Below are 19,273 nucleotides of genomic sequence, written 5' to 3' on the forward strand. Positions count from 1 at the left end.
CTCTTTTTTGCTTGAAACGTTGGTGGATTTTCTGAATGATTGAAACTCGATAAATAATAACAGAAATCAAAGTGCACGCGATGGAACAAAAAAGGCAGGCAAATCCCTACAAAGACGTCGTTGGGGGATGTTAGCTGGCTGCCACCGTGACTGACCCATTGAATGAATGGGACGGGATTTTAGTCTATGGAATGAGTGAAAGGGCTCGTTTAATTTTGATCCTTAAGAAGACGCTCCTTCTATTCCAATTGGGCCAAAACAAAGAGATGCTATAGATCGTGTACCTGTGTGTTTTGCTTATGGATTAAAAACCTCAGTTCTTCAAACTGAAGATCGAAAAATTTGGTATTGATTATAGACGATACCGATGAACATTTTTCCGGTATCTACAACAGAAACCTGCTGTAACACTGGATACCATTGTCTCTGTGGGCCGACCTTCATTGCCGTTTCATCTAATTGATTTGTCCTCGTGTTCCTCATGCCAGCCAGTTTAACAGTGACCTTCGCATAAGATCCGCGTTGGAAGAGTCTTGCCACAAAGCCCGCTCAAGGATCATTTGTCTACAAGCCGACTCAGAGGCCATCCAAGGCCAAGGCAGGGCAGTCTTGATTGTGGCCAATATGGGCCCATTACTACTTCATCTTTGCGACGGGCCCTCGATTTCTTCCACGTTTATGTAATGGCCATTTAATGGATTGCTGATCCAAAACGAAACCCAAGGAAAAGAGGAAAGATAACTATTAACCAGAGAATATGATGATGGCAACAAGTTCGCATAGCAAAAAGGCTTCACCTTATTCGATACCTATAATTTAGCCCTCACCTATAGTCAGGACATCAACGAGACTTGCCACTGCAAAATCACTGCCAAACCCGGTTTGCCACCATTTACATAAACGTCTTGGAGACGAAAGAAAGAAAAATCACTCCATGAGCACAAAATCATGTTTTGTAAGGACCTGAGAATGATCTTGTACCACCCGTCTGGGGTTCTCTCAGAAGAGCACTTCACGATCAAGACAAATAGTGTCCGTAGAAGGGCAGCATGCTCCCTGCCAGTGGAATATGGAAAATGCAGGACGGAGCTCCCTTACATTATTAAACCTCAGAGGGACGTCGTGGTGCATTGCTTTTCTCTTCCTGATCAAGCATCGTTTGGAAGAACATCTCACGATTCAAGATGGGACTGGCATACGACAAACATTGTCCATAGAATGAAGAGCAGCGTTATCTCTGGCAGTGAAATACGGAAACGGAAACGTAAACCTTGGCTCACGTTCTTAGACCTCAGAAGTGCTGGTGGTGCTCTTTTCATCCTGGTCAAGCATCCTCACAATCTGGGCAACCCCATCGGCAACCTCCTTTTTGACATGGCCATCAGGGACGTCAAACATCCTCCTCCTCCGGATGGCAAGATATTTATCTAGAGGCTGCGGGTCCACCACATCAAGCATCGCTTCCAACTCATCTGTCATTGACTTCTTTGCAGCTCGCACCATTAGATCAACACCCTGGGAGCTTAAGGCCATGTTAAAGGACATAACAACCAACATGCATTTGTCTCCTAGGCTCCTAGCTCTGTAAATGATGTAAGAAAGCACAAGAGGGTGGATTCTAAGTGCTAAACATCTGTCTAAGGGAGATGATAAGTCATATTTCCTATCAGAGCAAAGTGTTACCAGTTGTCCTTGTCAACACTTCAAATGAGCAAGAGCTTACGACTGGCACCGACTAATTCCCTATCTCGATTATTCCCATTGCATATACAAACATAAATCCAGAATAACAGCAACGAGCATCTTCTCCGGCCAGGTTGTAACTAATTGAACAAAATGAATCAAGACACGCATTATATTACCTCAATGGCATCGACAGTGAGCAGAACAACAATGATCCTCTCAGCAAACCTTTGACGCTCCTCTGCATCGTGAGCTATCCGGCTGCGGTAAGTGAAATTATTGAACAATGCCCTGACTTCCTTTAACTTGGTTTTGGCTACTGCTAACTCTCTGAGGGCACGGAGTGCCTGTGATCTACGAAGCAGATAGGCTTTAAAGCTCATCTGGATCATAGATGCAGCATCTTGAGGGGACAGCTCCTTCTTCTTTCCCCTAGCCCTTTGGGCAACTCCAGTTCTCTTGGCAAAGGCCTAAATCATTTCAATCCCAAAAGCAAGGGTCATCAACTTCAACTTGCCACAAACAGAATTCAACACACTTAATATTTAACAAATCAAAGACAAGAACATCGAATATGCGCGACGGCAGCTCAAACAGAAACAGAACAAAAGAGGGCTTGTCAAAATGGGATATTTCTCAACTTAGATTGTCTAACAGCAATAGCACACTACCGTAGACAGAACCCATACTCCAACCACCACCACAAGATCTGTAAAAATACAAATGGGGAAGATCAACTTTTCGATCTCATCTCCAAGTGAAGATACAGAATGTTCCGCTTCTGCCATGAACAATCAACTGTTGGATCAGCTGAACTCAAATTGCAGATCAACATGCAGCATCAAGAAAAATGACATCTTTATGAATCAATAACAAAGTCATTGTCACCAATTCCGGAGATTCATAGCATTAGCCAAGTGATGGGGAACTAAAGAACCTATTCGACAGATATAAGCATACAGAACAGGGTTTTTAACCAGTGAGCTCCCCCACCTGTCTCAGGACCACAGCTCCATGATGGTTAAGCTCTTCAATTTCCACCAAACGAGTGGCACACTCCCCCTTCTTCAACTTCTTCTCTTCTTTCTTCTTCCCCTTCAATGGTTTGCAATGATAGGCTCCATCGCCAGTCGATGATTTCCATGTGTAGGTCCGCTTGATCGGTCCGTCTTCTCCCTTCTCCTTGATCTCAGCAGTCCACTTATAGCTCTTCCCACCTTTAAGGTTGTGATGATGGTGATGATAGTGCTTCTTCTTCTCCTCCTTCCCTTGATTGATCTCCGCCACCCACTTATACTTCCTGTCGGCGTGCCTCCCCTCCACCTCCGCCGTCCAAGTGTACTTCCGGCCTCCGGTCATCCCGGCATTGTGCAGGCGGTCAAACCTCGACCCGAGGACCTCGACTCGGTCGCACAAGGTCTGCAAGTAGGAGTCAGCTCCAACTCGCCGGCGGATCCTCCCGTACGACCAAACGGGAGCTGGTTTCTCAGCTTGGATCAAGTCCGTGAGGGCGTCGAAGAACTCGAATGCTTCAGGCTGAGGGCTCAGGTGATCAAGAGCGAAGCAGACATCAAGAGGGTCTTTGAGAAACGAGGGGGACGCAATGGTGGTTGTTGGGACGAAAATGGACGTCTCGGCGAGAAAAGGAAATGCCGGGCAGAAGGGGTCCAGTTCCATCATGTCGACTCGCCTGAGCAGACTCATAGCTCCGGTGAGCTGAGCCGGCACAGATTCGGATTCGTCGAGCCTGCGTCGGAGGAAGCAGAGGATCAAAGCGGAGACCTTTCACGAAATGAGAAGCAGAGGAGACAGCAAGGGCGAAAACAGGCAATGTTGTTGCAGAGAGACAAAGGACGAGAAGATAAACATGGAAGGGACGGCCGAAGGTCGGTCAAAGGCAGGCAAATCTCCCCTTTAACGTCGTTCGAGTGGGTTTGTTCCGTTCCGTCCACTTCGTTCGCCAGCATAATACTCCAGTAAAATGCAGTTTGCCTCAATTTTTTGATTTAGTTGCAAAGTGTCCCCGTAGTTTTAACTATTTGCACTAAAGTCCCAACCTACTTAGAAAGAAGCAAAATGAATCCTCAATTACTTTTTCCAATCATTTTCCCGGCCAAAATAAGATACTTCTAATTAATTACTTTCAAGTTTTAAAATATTTCAAAAATTAGAAAATAAAAGGAGACGAGGGCCATGGTGGCTTTCTGCCCAATCACCATCCCCCAAGGGAGGGCGTCGAATGACACTCAGGTGATCAGCGACCTCGTCTGGGGTGGTGGAGACTAGAGGTGAGTCACCATCTCCGCTTTCTCTCCCTGAACTCTCTCTCGTGAACCTTCCCAAAGAATGAATCCACGCAAAGAAAGCTATGTCAAAGGACTCAATGTCCATTATCCAGGGGCAGTTATTAGAAGAAAACCTCAAATAAAGATGGGCCTGAGAGGGAAGCAGGTGAGAAGGAAGCCAAAGTGTAATGCTTTATACTACTGCCGCTCCCATTTATTAATGATTTGCATGCCTCTGGGGAACTTGAGTTAATCGATTAACAACAGCAGTTTGAATATTCAATTTTTGATCTGTTGCTCGAATGTCATTTATAATGAATTTTGGACGCTTGCACGAAATATCAATTACTGGTTACTCTGTGTCTTATTTAATAAAGACAATCACTACGAAGGGAATGAAGTAGAAGTCAACAAATTCTCCTGATAGACATTGATGGGACAGAAATAGAAACAACAAAGTACACCATTTTATCATCGTCATCCACCTTGAGAAAAGACCTGGGGAGAGGAAAGGGCGGTGGAGCCACCGGTCACCACTGCCCCAGGCGTGGGTGCTACTCACCTTAGAGGCCTCTAGTGACTCGCCTTGGGCAGTGGTGGCCGAGTGACGAACCACTTCGCCCACTTCCCCCTCCTCCTTCTCTAGTTATGTGGACATTCTTTTTCTTCTTTACTGTCAAGTTTTTAATTATTGAAATATTTTATAAATTTTGAAGTTAATAAATGAACAATAAATTATTTTGGCAGGAAAAGTGAGCAGAAAAGTAATCGATGGCGCATTTTGCTTCTCCTCAAGTAGGCAGGGATTCAGTATAAATTTTTAAAAATGAGGAGGCACTTCGCAATTAAATGAGGGCAAATTTGCATCTAATATATTTAATTAATAACCTTGAGGATGGGATGGGAGAGAGGAATATCTTGACGTAGATGGCCATCTTGTCGTGTCGTGTCGTGTGGGCGTCTAATTACGGCCTTGTTTATGATTCGGCGGGGCAAATGGGACCTGCAGTGCATGACCAGCTGCAGTCACCGATACCATTCACCAAGCTGATCCAGATGTGGGCCATCAAGGGCTCATGAGCCGTCATGTGGGCATTTTAGTTATCGGGGCTCCATTTGGGTTACTAGGTTAGCCTCACTGTTCTCTCTATCGCCGGGGCCTACACTGATTTTTCATGCGAAGGCTGCCCCTTCTTTCTGCAGAGAGACAACTCCACTGGCTAAGGTTCTGGGCCATTAAGTTGGTCCACATCGATTGAAAGCTCCGATGTTACGCAGTGGTGCACGCATCCAATCCATCATTCTTCACATTCTTCCTATGCCAGCCTTTACATCCAACGTATTTTGCAAAATTATTATATTATATCTCAAATCTTTCTTTCTACTTAGCATTAATGAGATAGGACTAATTGTGTACTAATCCATATATATCAGATGAAATTGAGAACATATTAGATGAATCACGCATGCCTTTTTCGTTGTAGCATAAGGATTGACATGCCGTGAGATTGTATCTTCGTTCTCTCTCTATTTTTTTCTTATTGGACAAACCAGGCATTTTTTTTTCTTCGAATTCATGTGAAAGCAGAAAATCCACATTAGAAGAGTTTTACCTCTTAATGGGTCGACCCGGCTCGATTGGATTAATCGGGACCTAATTGGACTTCCGGATACTAGGGTCCACACCGAAAAAGTGAAGGGAAGAAGAAAGACAGGGAGATATCTCATTGAAATGGAATGCATTCAATGCATGAGATCTTCTTGAGCTTCCTCCAAGCTACATAAGTTCACACCATATAGACAGAGAGATTAGATGTCCATTACAATCCATGTATGACCGACAACCATAAGAGCTGAAGATGGTGAGGGTGGCAACCATGCCAAACCCGTCATCTCTGCGAGGCAGCATATAATTCCTTGAGCCCCGAGAACAGGCTCTGCTGGCAGGGATATCCTACAGTGCCACATGTATTGAGCGAAAAGGCACTTATGAGCATCTCAAAAAACCTGATAAGAGAGAGGTGTAAGTTCCGAGTGGATCGCTCCCGAGTTACAGCGATTGCGCCCGTATTTGTTCTTGTGGATGAAGTTTTTAAACTTCAGTTTTGGAGGAGATTATTTACAGTAACGGTAGCAGAATTTGTCTGCTGCAAATCCTGTCAGAAGGTCGAGGTGTAAGATGGATGCTAGATTGGATAATATGCACAAACCAAACGCATTTAATCATGTCACTGTAGAGACAGTACAAAAAAAAATTCGACAAATTACCAGTATTATTACGCAGCAAGTGGGGCAACATATACCTGAAGAATCAACTCATCAGGAACATGAGGCAAAACCTCCCGAACTGCTTCAGCCATTGCAATTAAGTGTGCAATATCATCATCCCGTGAAGCAGTCCTCAAATGTAAACCGCTAGGAAATCTGGCCCTGGCAGCAGCAGGAGGAGGAACAGTCGATCCTGAAGCAGCAGCCTCAGATGGATTGAAAGGCCAAGGGCCCCAAGAATTATCTTCAACAGCCGTCTGGGAACCCATAGCTGCAAGATTCCTCATCATCATCTGAACCCTATTGAGGCCAACAGGTCTGTTTCCCGTGGATGGGCTGGGCCCATCGACTCCCTGTGCGGACCAAGTGTTCCCCAGATTTGGTTCCCATCCTGCATTTCTTTAGAGCAAAAGGAAGTAATGGGTTAAAATTTGCAGGACCACAACCACCTCAACTAAAATCCCAAGCTGCTCGGGCGAGATGGGGGTTAACAACTCCTGGCAGGTGCACGAGCTAAAAGACTAATGAAGGTCAACATGTGGGAGATGTATGAGCATTCACTAAGTGGGACTTGTATGAACATTCTAGAGATTTCAAACCAAATCCAGAGTAAATCACCTGAAAGCTTCTTCCTAGATGAACGCATGATAACAAATTCACTACTAAAGGTTAAGTTTCAAATCTGTTGATAATGAGTAATTTTAACAGCATACCAAGCTTCCAAGAAAGTCAAACAAAACACAGCAGTATAAGTCAGGAAAATACTTTCCTGGTCTGATCACAATTCAAATGGCTGAACAGGAAAACCAAATGAAGAAATATGCTATTGCCAGGTGAAGAACCAAACCTCCAAAGTCCGCCCTGAAAAGGGTTCTGCATCTGGCCAGGAATTGCGCCTATAGGAAGAGCAAGGCCAGGAGCATTTTGCCCATCAATTCCAAGACTTAACCTACGAGCAAGCTCTTCATCGGCAGGAACTTCCCTACTTGGATTTGATGCAGTTTCTACTCCAGCAACAAATAGGGGCTTTCGACAAGTTGGACACGAGAAAACATCATTAAGACCTTGATCTAACCTGACATGAGAAATTAGTTTAATTCAGCACATAAGAAGAGGATATAATTATTGTACTGTGAGTGTATGAGGTATCAGAAGTACCACGATCTCAAGCAAGCGAGATGAAAGAGGTGCTTGCAATCTAGCCTCTTGGCCTTAGCCATAGGTTCCTGTAATAGAAAACCAATCATAGTAACTTAACTGGCAATCTCATAAGTTTCAGGCACCATTTGGTTCAAAAAGTAAAGGAAAAATAATGGGAACGAACAATCAGATTTCTTGGTGTTTGTGAAGGGCAAACACATGCTTTAATCCTAGAATTAAAATCCTGCTTACTTCACCACCATCTTAGACCAAGTAACTCCACAAAGCCTGCTTGGCATATGAAAGCTCTGAGCACAGATAATAACTTTTATGTATAATTTAAATTTATTGTTAGGCTGCTAGCTACTCTATATTACCATTCTGTAGACCAAAATCTATTTTTTTTCATTTTATTGACTAATTACTAAATAAAGCTTTCTTTAAGCGAGTTAGATTAGTTTTGGAATTTTTTGCTACTAAGAGCAGTCTCGTGCTAATCATCTGATGCACGGATATCAGATCTTAATGCACCTACAGAAGGAATCATGCATACCCGACAGATAGCACATTCATCATCATATGCTCGAAGCTCTTCGGCAGTGGCATCGGGAAGAGCAGCATGGAGTGTCCCTAAAGCCATTCTCAATTTGATATATCCCTTTATACGCTTTATCATTGCACTTAGCAAGGCCTGGTCATAACATAAAACTTCATCCATAAACAAAATGGTAACATGGGAATACAAAATTTAGAAAGTTTTGGATTGGAAAGGAAAACAAAACTGGAAAATGGTAGGAATATATTTACACGTATATTTAAGAATAGAACAGCATCCATTAATTGGAAAGCCATCCCATGAAGCCACCAGATATGCAAATAATGGCCAAGTGCCATTAACAGGGTTGCCATGTCAAGAGTAAAGCCCAAGTTCCGGACAAGGAGTCCTTTCCATTCACAGAATGAGCCTGCATTCCTAATCCTTAATTAGAATACAGAAACATCATTTATAATAAAAGAACTCTAATAGCACAAGGTTGCCAAGGTATTGGCAAAAGTAATGTAAAAATCATGTTCGTGATCCAGTTGAAGAGAGGAGTAAAATAAGAGAACCAGTGATAGAATTAATGTTTGGAAAGAAACATAGCATGCCCCTTAGCTAGACAAGCAAAAGTTCATCCATGAAACACAGCAAATATTAAAAGATTTGAATGTGAAGTGCCAAGATTGTATCCCTGTTGAAAACACTAATTAAATTTAATGCTTCAATAGCAGAATAGAAACAGAAAAGGAAAGATGAGAAACCTAAGAAGCATCGAAAGCACACCATGCCTTGTCAAACTAAAGCCACGTATTTAGTGTGCGGCAAAAGCACACCATACCTTGTCAAACTATTAAAATGATATAATACATAAAATATAAGAGAATTTTGATGACATTCCCATGCAGGAAGGAATAGTACTGAGATTTATGAGAAGGAAAAACAGAACCTTAATATTATAAATTAGTATAATAGCAATATCAACTCCAGGAGAGAGTATCATATAATAAACTAATCAGAAAGGAGGAAAAAAAATTGCGAACGGGGTTTAGTGATGAATAGAATAACACTTATTCCCCCCCCCCCCAAAAAAAAAAAAAAGAGTACTGCCAAACACAAACAGATATGAACTGACTGACGCGGAAATGAATTTTAACAAGTAAATACTATAACTACCTGCAGCAGACGTATCAATGTACTTAAATATTCGACAGCTAGTACTTCCATCTCCCAGTGAATGCTGAAACCAGATATCGAGAAACTGGAAACCGTGAACCACAATGGCCTGAGAAGGAAATATTCCGTGCCAAGTGCCTTGTTAACTGCCTGATTGCAGCAATAATCTAGGAGTAATATGATAAGTATCAACAAAAAACATGCAAACTTTACCTGTAGCGTCTCAAAAACAATACTGAAAGGCTCAAAGAATAGCAACAGAAAGAGAGGTGCTCCAACTGTTCTGTAAATCATCAGACACAATCTTATCCTGTGAACATTGAAGAAAGTTCAACATCAGCTGATGATGTTTCAAGGACTGAAATTGCTAGATTTGGCAAGACCGTGGATACATGGTCTATCGTAAAATATTGCGTTATTTTTAACAAGATAAGAAGCCACATTCAAGCTCAGTGCAGTTAGTGCAAGAAATTTAACAATGTTCTGAGAGGAATGCTGTACCAGAAAAGATCCACAGCCAGAACAAAGAATAACACTGAGTAGACACGGAAGTATGTCCCCGGAGCTGTGGAAGGAGATGAGTTTAGTCGTTCAAGGCGATCCCTACCCAAAGCTTGAAACATCTACATGTTCATACAAATGAAGAATATTGCTCAGATCAAATGTGAACAAATAGATCCAAAAGAAAAAAGGGTTAAGCAGACCCATTACCTTTAGAGAACATAAAACAGTCAACCAGGTGGTCCATATGCCTGCTTGAAATAAAGTTGGCGGAATTATGAGTGGTAAAAATGTCCCCTGGAAGGCAAGATTGCCAATATGTTAAGTTCTAAAATATATCTGAATAAAAAGAAATACTATAATTAATAAAAATAATTAAGATGAGACCCTTATCTGATATACTGGCTAAGCATTGATAAGATTGACCATACGACATGTAGCAGAAAATATAAGATAAAGAATTTTTACTCAAATGAAATCAATTCCCTTTGGCTTTTACCTTGTACACAACATAATTTACTAGACGCTCCAACAATTTTCGGATTTCAGAAGAAGACAATTCCACAAAGAAAACAGTCTGCATCACCAGATCAACAGTTTATAGCTGTTAGTAAATCAACTATGAACTTCCAGGAACCTACTAAAGAAAATCACATGTATTTACCTTGAGGCACAAAAGTAGCAAGCCAAATGCACTGAGAGCGAAATTTGCCAGCAAAAGAAGAGTGGTATAGGAACTCGAGATCAGCTCAATCGCATGGTTGGCTTTTTCTGACTGTGCAATATACTCCGTGACTACTTCAGCTGGGATCAAGTCATAAAATGGCCATTGTGTCCACCACTGAAGACCCACAAAGCTTATAACTGTGCAGATGCCCGAGACAGACAAAGAAGTGAAATAACTAGCACCCATTGATGGTGCCCAGCAACTTCACCAGAACTGGACCTATATACTATCATAAGAACCAGTACACATGACTCCTCACGGATAAAAGCTAAGAATTCAGGATAATATAAAAACCAGAACTCTTAGCTCAGCTGCAACATCACCCAACTTCTTCTCAGCTGCTTTATGATTCCTCAGAAAGTTCCAATCCCTGCGAATAAACAAATGGAACCAGATGACAACCGGACGTTCCAAACTGGGAAAATAAGCTGATCCATGGGTATAACTTGAGAATTACATTGGGACAGGCACGCACAACAAAGTCTAATCCCAATGACCATTATGCACTATAAGCCTGAATTTGCAAAAGAACCAAGAAATCAAATTTCAAAATCTCAGCTTTCAGAAAGGACAGCCCACAAACCCGCCCCTTTACAATCCTTAATTCATCTGGAAGCAAGGGAGCAACAAACGAAAAACAATGATGGGAATTTCAGATACTACTAGAAATTAAAGGGCATAGAAGCTTTCAGGTGATTGGGTTCGACGGACAAAATTTCAGAGGAGAATCAAAACAGCCGAATAGATTGACTCAGAGAAAAAGAGAATATGGGGAAAATTCAGCTGAGCAATATCAAATTGGTTAAGGCCTGAAGTAAGAACAATGCATACAGATATTCCAATCAAAACCAGATGGAACAAAAATTCACGAACCGATTCGTCGAAGGCCGCAAGGTGTCGGTGCGTCCTGTAAAAATCACGGAGACATCGAATTTTGAGAGAGACAGAGAGGGGAAGAGAGAGAGAGAGAGACAGAGAGAGAGAGATGGGGGGTGTTCACCGAAAGGAAGGTACCAAAAATTAAAATATTCATATTTATTTATCTTTATTTATTTATCTATATCTATCTTCTTATTGCTCGATTGCCCCTCTAATTTTGCTCCTTATATATCATATCTGAACAAAATCTCCTCCTTGCATTTTTTATAATCTTTTTTTATAAGAGGTCTGTTTTTTGTGTTGGATCAAATAAGGTTTTTTCCTTCTTTTTCTTTTTTTTTGTTGAATTGATCAAAGATAATTTCGGTTTACCATCATGAATTGGTTCAAGAATTTTAGAGCTTATTAACATCTTAAGTTCGCATATTGTAAATAGAAGAAAATCATGATGGAGATAGTTGTATTCATGATACTAACGAGACATAAATTTAGATAAGTCAAAGTCTAATAGGTTTCTGATTATCGAATAATATAAATCAAAATAAGATATTTTCAATTTATTAACTGAATTTAATTTTCTATTCTGGTGTGCTTTGACTCTCGCCATGGGAATTGATAAGTGGTCTAAAGTTTATATATTTCTAAAAGGACTGAATGTACAACCATAAAGTCTATTTTCGAATTGCATGGATGGTCTCAAAGTTTCGAGTAAATTGAATGATTTAGAATCATGATCCGTCATTTTTCAATTCAAAGATTGAATTACTTAATTTTATTTTTCGATCGAATCAAAACGCAATTTGTTTGGTTTTAAAGTTTATTTTTAACTTTACTCCACTTATCTTCAATTCAATAACACAATTATTACTTTTCTTTTTTTCTTCAATTTTTTTAACCATTCAATTCAATTTTTAATACCAAATTATCTAAATTATTTATTACTTTTTTCATAATTCAACAACACAATCATTACTTTCTCTTAACTATTAATTACTTTTTTACATTTTTTTCTCATAATTCAATAATACACTCATTATAACCCAATTAAATATATATATATATATATACAAAGTTAAAATAGAGTTGAGTTAAGCTCAGCTCTAATCCCAAACAATGTGCTTTTCTATCTTTTTCAATTCCATTTTCAATCGAATTGCTATGTTTATTTACAAAATCAAATTTAACTTTACTTTACTTTATTTTTCTCTCAATTTAATAGCACAATCATTATTTTTCTATCTTTTTTAAAAAAATTCTCTCTCATACTTTTTCTTATCTATTATTACAATTAATTTTTTAATATTAATTTCTCTCAATTATTCAACACATTTTTCTCAATTTTAATATTTTTTCCTCAATTGAACAATACAATCATTAATTTTTACTTTCTTTTTCAAATTCTCTCACTTATTTTTCCCAACTATCTCCTCAAATTAAACTAAATCAAATTAAATAAAACTTAATTTCGTCACCAAACACAATGTTAAATTATGGCAATTGCAATTGTACTTTTTTGTTTTCTCGAGTTATCCATTTTGTTTGCTTGAATGCATTCAATAGAATCTTGAATATTTGAATAACTTTCCCTCATTTCGTTCTAAATTAATGGAAAATTATTCAAGGAAATTCTCTACAAAATTTTCATAATTGAGGGGCAATTTTGCAATTAGAATAAAATAAATCATAATGGAGATGTATATCACATATAAGTAAATTATTGTAATAAAAACAAAAAAGAAAAGAAAAACCGCCAAACCGGGGGATGATCCATTGACATAGCCGCCATGAGAAGGTACGGCTCGAGTCGCCGTAACTTGTGAATCGGAATCTTCAGCTGGCTGCTCTGTCTGGCGCCGAAGCTTCCATCCTCCGATGGGAATGATAAGGAGCAGCTTCTCCTTCATCACGGGAATTCTCTGCGGGATCTACGTTGCTCAGAACTACGACGTTCCCAACATTAAGAAGCTCGCCGACACCGCCCTCTTCATGACGAAGCTCTATGAGGAGAAGTATCGCAAGCCCAAGAAGCCTGGTGAAGGAGATGAGTAGCAGCCCTTCCGTTTACCGATTGTTCTTTTTTCTTTTGGGAAGATGAATCGATCCATTCTTTGAGCAAAGGTTCGATCTTTGCGGATTCAAAAGAAGAGCAACAAAAGAAGAGCTCTGATCTTTGCGAAATTTCTTGGGTACAGTGATGTTAGATTGGATTGATAGCACTAAAACCTCGTATTTCTTGTAACGATGAGAACAATTTTGTGGAATAGTATTGCTTTCAACTCTGATGAGTTCTGCTTTCTGTCCTCGTTGAACACTTATTCAGGGTTCTTTCCGTTTGAGATTATGTAATCTGAGTGCTTCAATACATAGCTGTGTGTGCATCTTAAACTGAATATCTGCCCAGATGTTGACAGCCTTTAGAGAAACTCTCATTGCCAAATGCTTGCAGCAGGATCATGAAATTGATTCGAAAATGGTATTACTGGCTCTTAAGAGAACCAAAGAGCTCAAGGTTTCAGGACTTAATCTAGGCGTCTGGAAAAGCCAGCACACGTGGGCCTCGGAAGGGTTGCATAGTGATGCTCGATTCGGAAAATGGGACAGTTACAGTCTACGCGTTTAATGACGCTCGCTCGCTTCAACTTTTCATAAATGAAGCACAGTAGATCAATAGAGGAAGTTCGGGGATAGTTCATGTGGCCTTTGATATCTCAGTGATCCACAGTGGATCCAGACTCCTGCTGTAATAAGCATTTTGAACCAGAACCATGTTCTTGCGGAGTCCCATCTCAAAGTTTCTCCCTTTCAACAGTCTGAAAGATTGAAGCTTCACTCTCAGTAGCTGTACCTTCATATGGTTGTGTGTGTCTAGTCTTAGAAGGTTGCTGTCAGTGGATACTCCTCACAATTGTTTGGTTAGTAAAGTGATGCTTATGATGATCGTTGGTGAAGAATGGTTCTTAAATCACCGGATTTTGTGCAGCAGACTTTTGCACTTAGCATGGGATTACTTGCAGCCGGAGGCACGCAATATTCGCTGTTCTTTATCTCATATCCCTTGAAAAAACTCGTGGTTTCCATCTCCCCTTGCATCGGGAACCTGAGCTTTTGCAGAGTCATATAGTATTACTCCGGAATATGTTATCGGGCATTTGTTTTGGTCTAGTCTTGGAGCATGTCCACATCTGCAACTGATAAATCTTTCTCGGTGTAGCCAGTCCAACAATATACCAACTTTCTTCGAAAGCTTTTAAAAAGCTTCTGCAGATTATGAACCTCTATAGCAACAGCGTCAAAGATCCCAATATTTTCCTTACTGTAAGCTCAAGGTTTAAATCAAGAACGTAAAGGTGAAATGAATCGAATGCGAGGACTCGCAAACTTCTATTCATTTTCTGATACAATACTAGCTTCCTCGCGTTGGAATGTAAGATTGTATCCTTAAAAATTCCCGAATTTTGAGCTTCAATAAACCAACTTCTGATTATCACGTTCAACTGAAATTAATTACATCAAACAGCAATAGAGAAATCTAACCCGATAAAACAATATTTATTCGGGCAATCTCTTTGATATTCAATCACGGAGAAGGTCTTAAAACAAACTTCTCCAGCATCTCTAATTCCCTTCTCCAAAGTTCTGGGACCGTGGGACCACTTTTAACCCGGTCAACCTAATTCCTAGAGACAGCTTCGGAGAAGAGGGCTAATGTACATTTAGGAACATTGTATTACATCCAAGTTGGCTATTAATGTAAACCCGAATTTTTAAACATCCAATCCTTCTGCCACCCGAGGCCTTGCCTGTGACCTCCACTCCCCAATCTTGGCTGCCATTTCAGCCATGACCAGCCTTGTAAGGAGCAGGCCCGCCACTAAGGCCGCCCCCATCAACATTGTGAACACTTCGTTCCAGCTCCTAGCTGAAATATAACCTGTCAGCAATGGTCCAATAGCGGCGCCAACTGATCCCGTCCCATCTATAATAGCAGTTACAGTTGCAAGGGCCCTCGAGTTCCCTCTCAAGGAGCTGTGTGTCCCAAGGTCGGTGGACACCGCCGTTGTTATTAGAGCATAGGGCCCATTAACGAACATGCCGGTTATGAACATGAGAACTATGTTGAAGGTCAAGGAAATGTGACCATAGCTTCGGTAGAGGAAGAGAGCAGGGATTGCTCCATACATGAAGGTTGCTGCTGTTATTGCTCTTGCATTGAGGCGGTCCGAGATGTGGCCTGCTAGGATCCCTCCAAGCACTCCTCCAATGTCAAACAGAGTAGACAAATTTCCTGCTGCCCCACTGGATAAGAACTTGCCATCGATAGCTGCAGGAATCAGCAATCCCAAATTAGGAACCAAATAGATACTAATGAACCTATTGATACATACATTCAAGCATTGTATGAGTAAAAGTAATCTAGTTAACAATTTTGAGAGCAATAATGCCCCTCTTCAGGAAGAATAAGTGTGCCATCTCAGGATGGACACACCGTTGCCTTTCGAACAGAGCTAGAGAAATGTATCTTCTGACGGGATAATTCTTAGTAAAGCTACTCTTTTCAAACAATTTAGAGCACACAAAGATTATCGGAAGAAAAATGCTTTACCTGTATGACTGATGTAGAAAGGGAGCCAATACAGGAAGGTGTAAGCTACCAACTTGGCAAAGAAGAGGCATAGAGCAAAGGGAGCAACTCCTGGGATTTTCCATGCTTCTATGAACCCAACAGCCTTCTCCTCATCCTCCAAGTCGGACCTCAAGAAAGGCTCCTTAATCCCCTCCCCATTCTTCTTCGGAGAATCCAATTCATCAGCTTCTTGCTCTGCTCCTCCAGATTCAGGAGTAACAGGAAGGAACAGGAACACGACCAAACCAATGAATGCTATGAATAGACCAGGCACAACAAATGACCAGCCCCACCCATAGCTCAACAGGAAAGAGGCCATCAAAGAGCCCGAAATATTCCCAATCGAAGTGTGGGCATTCCATATGCCCATGATCAACCCTCTTTTGCTCTTTCCAAACCAGTTACCGACCACTGCAACAACTGAAGGCCACCCAGTCGACTGGAACAAACCCGCAAGCATTTGAACCACTAAAAAATAGTAAAAGCTGTGTATGTTCAACCAGTACCCAGCACCAAACAGCGAAGTGAAGAAGCCAGTCCCAATCATTCCGATCGTCAGAAATATCCTCAAATTCATCCTATCACCCAAGTGCCCAGAGAAGTACATCCCCAGCGCATACACGGCTAGGAAAGCCACATCAAGCTCCCCGAGCAATTCAGTTCCATCAAATCCATTAAACGGCGCCCAGCCATTCCCGAGAATCCCCGACGAAGTGCTGTTTCTAGGTGTACTTTCAAGGAAGATTGCCTTCCAAGGTACTATTTTCAATCCCACCTCAGATGAGGTGGGATCCAGCGCACTTTTGACGATGCTTGTGGTTTTCCGTGCAGCATGGTAGCTTGTGTAGGCGAAGAATGTCACTATCAACACAATGGCTTGGTGGCTTCTGAAAGAAAGATTGGTCTTCTTTCTATGCTCAACAAAACGAATTCCAAGCGGCTTCTTGTGACTCTGATGGGCTTCTGGCTCGGGTAAGGAACCCATTTGTTTGTCTACTTGAAGAACCCGATGCAAAAGCCGAGGAAGAAATCACCTCGCTCTTCGTCGAAATCACAGGAAGCTGACAACAAAGAAAATAGAATACAATCGATGAGCTGAAGTGTAAGAAGTAAAACACTCCTAATTTTGGGCAGCATTCAAATCGAATTCACACTTTTTCTCGTGCCATTTGAACAGTTAAAATTAGACAAAAATAGTGAAAAGAATCCAAGGCAGAGATAAACGAAATCTTTTCAGAAAATCTAAGTGAAACCGAAGGTAACATAGATTTCCTCCAAACAGAAACGAGTCGTTAATTTGCCAAATCAATGGACAGAATTTTTCCTGTAATTAGATACGCATCAAAATTTTGCTCTTTGAGTTTGGGCCAAGCCAACCCCCGAGCGAATAACCAAGCACCCCGACTACATCGAAGGACGCTGCCTACCTCCTCAAGCTCAAAGGGGTTCAAAAGGAATCGGCTTGTCATACTGCACAATCCAAGAAATCCAAACGAAAGCAGCTCAATAACCGAAAATAATCAACTCCAGCCGCAAATTCATCTCCGGGTACATTTCGAAAACTTCCCAACAATCAGAGAAACAAACGCCAGTCCTTCGAACTTGAAGCTATCAGTCTTCCGATCGCGATTAATTTCTCAATAAAAGAGCAGAGATCGTATTTTTGTTCAAAAATAAAAGGAAAATGCGAACGGCAAGTCAAATACAAATATGGAATGTACGTTGAGGAGCGTACCTGCCGGCTCGGTTAGCTTGACCCAGTGAGCGACTCGCTTGCTTTCTCTCACTACAATCTTTCTCTCTCTCTCTCTTCTGTGTCGGATCTTTGCCAAGCTTCTCTTTTGCAGTTTGCTTGAAGCAGGCAGCCAATGGAAGCTCCGCTGTTGGAGCGCAAGCAGCGGGAGGGAGCACTCTTTAAAGCCTCCTCGCTTTATAATTCTTTATTCTTTACTGAAGCGGAATACCGAAACTGCCCCCCATCTGCGTCCATAATTACTGACGGAACCGAAGGTCAAACATGGTGGAAAGCTTTTACTGTCGGGAGTGATTCCTATGCGAGTTGACCTAAATGCCCTTCAAAGAAAAAGCATCATGGTTTTACCCCATTTTTGTACTTTAATTATTCGACCGGTTCGTAAACGGCCAAAGTGATATGATTCAGAAAAAAACACTACCGCGGGGGTCGGATTAATCGAAGTTATGTTCGTTCGCCTATAGAGATACATCTGGGAAAGCTATTCTTGATCAAGGAAATTAATTACGAGTTTCCCTGCGTCCTTTAAAATCAAACTTATTCGATCATTATAACTTATAATTACCGTAAGAGATTACACTACTGTCCGTTAAAAGTAACTGGTAATTTAGAAGTTATTTAATAAAAAAATTAACTGGTAAGAGTTTTAAGACCTCTTTTTTAATGCTAATTTAGAATTATTGAAATTATCTCTTTATATATGTAAAATTCTATTAAGTTTATGAGCGATTAAGCCCATATCCAACCCAAAAGTTCGAACTGTTGGGTTGGAGATGGTCCAATTGCTTAAAGGCTCAAGAGGATATTATGGCATCAGAGCGGGTTACGCTTTTGCGTCCATGTGTGGGCTCACACCACGTCAAATCTAGTTTCGAGGCAGCCAAATTGCCTCTCATCTTAGTTCGGCCCGAGTGTGACTTCATTAGCATCAAAGTCACATATTGTTACGTGATGGCGAGTGTTAACACATATTGTCACACATGGAAAAACTAAATAGAAATTTACGGATTTATAAGTGATTAGGTACCATAATCTATCGGCTTGAGTTTTTATATTGGATATGGATCCAATCACTTATAAGTCCAAGTGAATATTTTACAATATATATATATATATAATTGTTGAAAATTCTGACGCACTACACGTCAGTCCATTTCTTGTAGTAATTAATTAGGCGTGAAATCACCTAAACATCCTAAACATGTGATGATTTGTTAATTTGGTAAAAGATTAAAAAAATCCTCATCTATATTATATTATATAATTTAGATTTTTCTCATGAGAGTTTTCCATTCAATTGATAAGGAGTTTTCATTCGTAACCCTCAGCTAACAATCGATCATCCGCATTCCTTATACATTAATATATACCTAGAATTTTTTTTCACATTTTCATAATTAATTTTTTTCTAATTTAATGTATTTATATATTAGATATTTTCAAGAAAATTATTTATTATATATTTTATATTATTGTAAAATTTGAAAATATAAATTTTATTATTATAAAATTTATAAATATAGTAATATCAACATAAAATAAAAACCATAAAAAAGTCTGCACAGCCCAGTAATCTTTTATATAGATATATATATATATATATATACAGTTACAACTTACAACTACAAGTGGTGTCTCATTGAACCGGGTGGGAAGCAAATGAAGAGGAATTTAGAAGCATGCCCTGTATACATACATT

At 40.4% G+C, this 19,273-nt stretch overlaps 3 protein-coding genes across 4 annotated transcripts; all 3 read right to left on the minus strand.

Annotated features, from left to right (window-relative positions):
• Positions 1-724: 724 nt before the first annotated feature.
• Positions 725-3,619, minus strand: LOC116203845 (BAG family molecular chaperone regulator 7-like). Its single transcript, XM_031535797.1, has 3 exons — positions 2,677-3,619; positions 1,863-2,153; positions 725-1,515 (listed from the first exon to the last, which is right to left on the minus strand). Exons 1-3 carry the CDS (start codon positions 3,385-3,387, stop codon positions 1,285-1,287), a joined length of 1,233 nt encoding a protein of 410 aa, XP_031391657.1. The 5' UTR covers positions 3,388-3,619; the 3' UTR covers positions 725-1,284.
• A 2,043-nt stretch (positions 3,620-5,662) lies between these two features.
• LOC116203844 (E3 ubiquitin protein ligase RIN2-like) lies at positions 5,663-11,347 on the minus strand. Its single transcript, XM_031535796.1, has 13 exons — positions 11,192-11,347; positions 10,256-10,688; positions 10,091-10,168; positions 9,802-9,888; positions 9,592-9,713; positions 9,304-9,400; positions 9,091-9,199; positions 8,184-8,341; positions 7,930-8,067; positions 7,395-7,462; positions 7,084-7,311; positions 6,272-6,635; positions 5,663-6,124 (listed from the first exon to the last, which is right to left on the minus strand). Exons 2-13 carry the CDS (start codon positions 10,502-10,504, stop codon positions 6,068-6,070), a joined length of 1,755 nt encoding a protein of 584 aa, XP_031391656.1. The 5' UTR covers positions 10,505-10,688; positions 11,192-11,347; the 3' UTR covers positions 5,663-6,067.
• Positions 11,348-14,650: 3,303 nt separating this feature from the next.
• Positions 14,651-17,718, minus strand: LOC116204876 (putative glycerol-3-phosphate transporter 1). Of its 2 annotated transcripts, none has more exons than XM_031537229.1 (3): positions 17,557-17,718; positions 15,801-16,882; positions 14,651-15,518 (listed from the first exon to the last, which is right to left on the minus strand). In XM_031537229.1, the coding sequence occupies exons 2-3, from the start codon at positions 16,804-16,806 to the stop codon at positions 14,962-14,964; spliced, it is 1,563 nt and encodes a 520-aa protein (XP_031393089.1). In that variant the 5' UTR covers positions 16,807-16,882; positions 17,557-17,718; the 3' UTR covers positions 14,651-14,961. The 2 variants fall into 2 exon arrangements, with proteins under 2 accessions (XP_031393089.1, XP_031393090.1); XM_031537230.1 differs by lacking the exon at positions 17,557-17,718 and adding an exon at positions 17,249-17,297.
• Positions 17,719-19,273: the final 1,555 nt, after the last annotated feature.

Source organism: Punica granatum, chromosome 4 (assembly GCF_007655135.1).
Source record: "Punica granatum isolate Tunisia-2019 chromosome 4, ASM765513v2, whole genome shotgun sequence".
NCBI lineage: Eukaryota > Viridiplantae > Streptophyta > Magnoliopsida > Myrtales > Lythraceae > Punica > Punica granatum.

What these genes read in the sequence shown, in the direction of transcription:
- LOC116203844 (XM_031535796.1), bottom strand. Translation starts at nt 10,504, where the DNA reads ATGGGTGCTAGTTATTTCACTTCTTTGTCTGTCTCGGGCATCTGCACA. An exon ending in CTGGCTGTGGATCTTTTCTG is followed by an intron (nt 9,401 to 9,591) that starts GTACAGCATTCC and finishes CAATGTTCACAG; the next exon opens with GATAAGATTGTGTCTGATGA. An exon ending in TTGTTTTTGAGACGCTACAG is followed by an intron (nt 9,200 to 9,303) that starts GTAAAGTTTGCA and finishes TTTCCTTCTCAG; the next exon opens with GCCATTGTGGTTCACGGTTT.
- LOC116204876 (XM_031537229.1), bottom strand. Translation starts at nt 16,806, where the DNA reads ATGGGTTCCTTACCCGAGCCAGAAGCCCATCAGAGTCACAAGAAGCCG. An exon ending in TTTCTACATCAGTCATACAG is followed by an intron (nt 15,519 to 15,800) that starts GTAAAGCATTTT and finishes TGATTCCTGCAG; the next exon opens with CTATCGATGGCAAGTTCTTA.
- LOC116203845 (XM_031535797.1), bottom strand. Translation starts at nt 3,387, where the DNA reads ATGAGTCTGCTCAGGCGAGTCGACATGATGGAACTGGACCCCTTCTGC. An exon ending in GAGCTGTGGTCCTGAGACAG is followed by an intron (nt 2,154 to 2,676) that starts GTGGGGGAGCTC and finishes GAAATGATTTAG; the next exon opens with GCCTTTGCCAAGAGAACTGG. An exon ending in TCACTGTCGATGCCATTGAG is followed by an intron (nt 1,516 to 1,862) that starts GTAATATAATGC and finishes TTAAGCTCCCAG; the next exon opens with GGTGTTGATCTAATGGTGCG.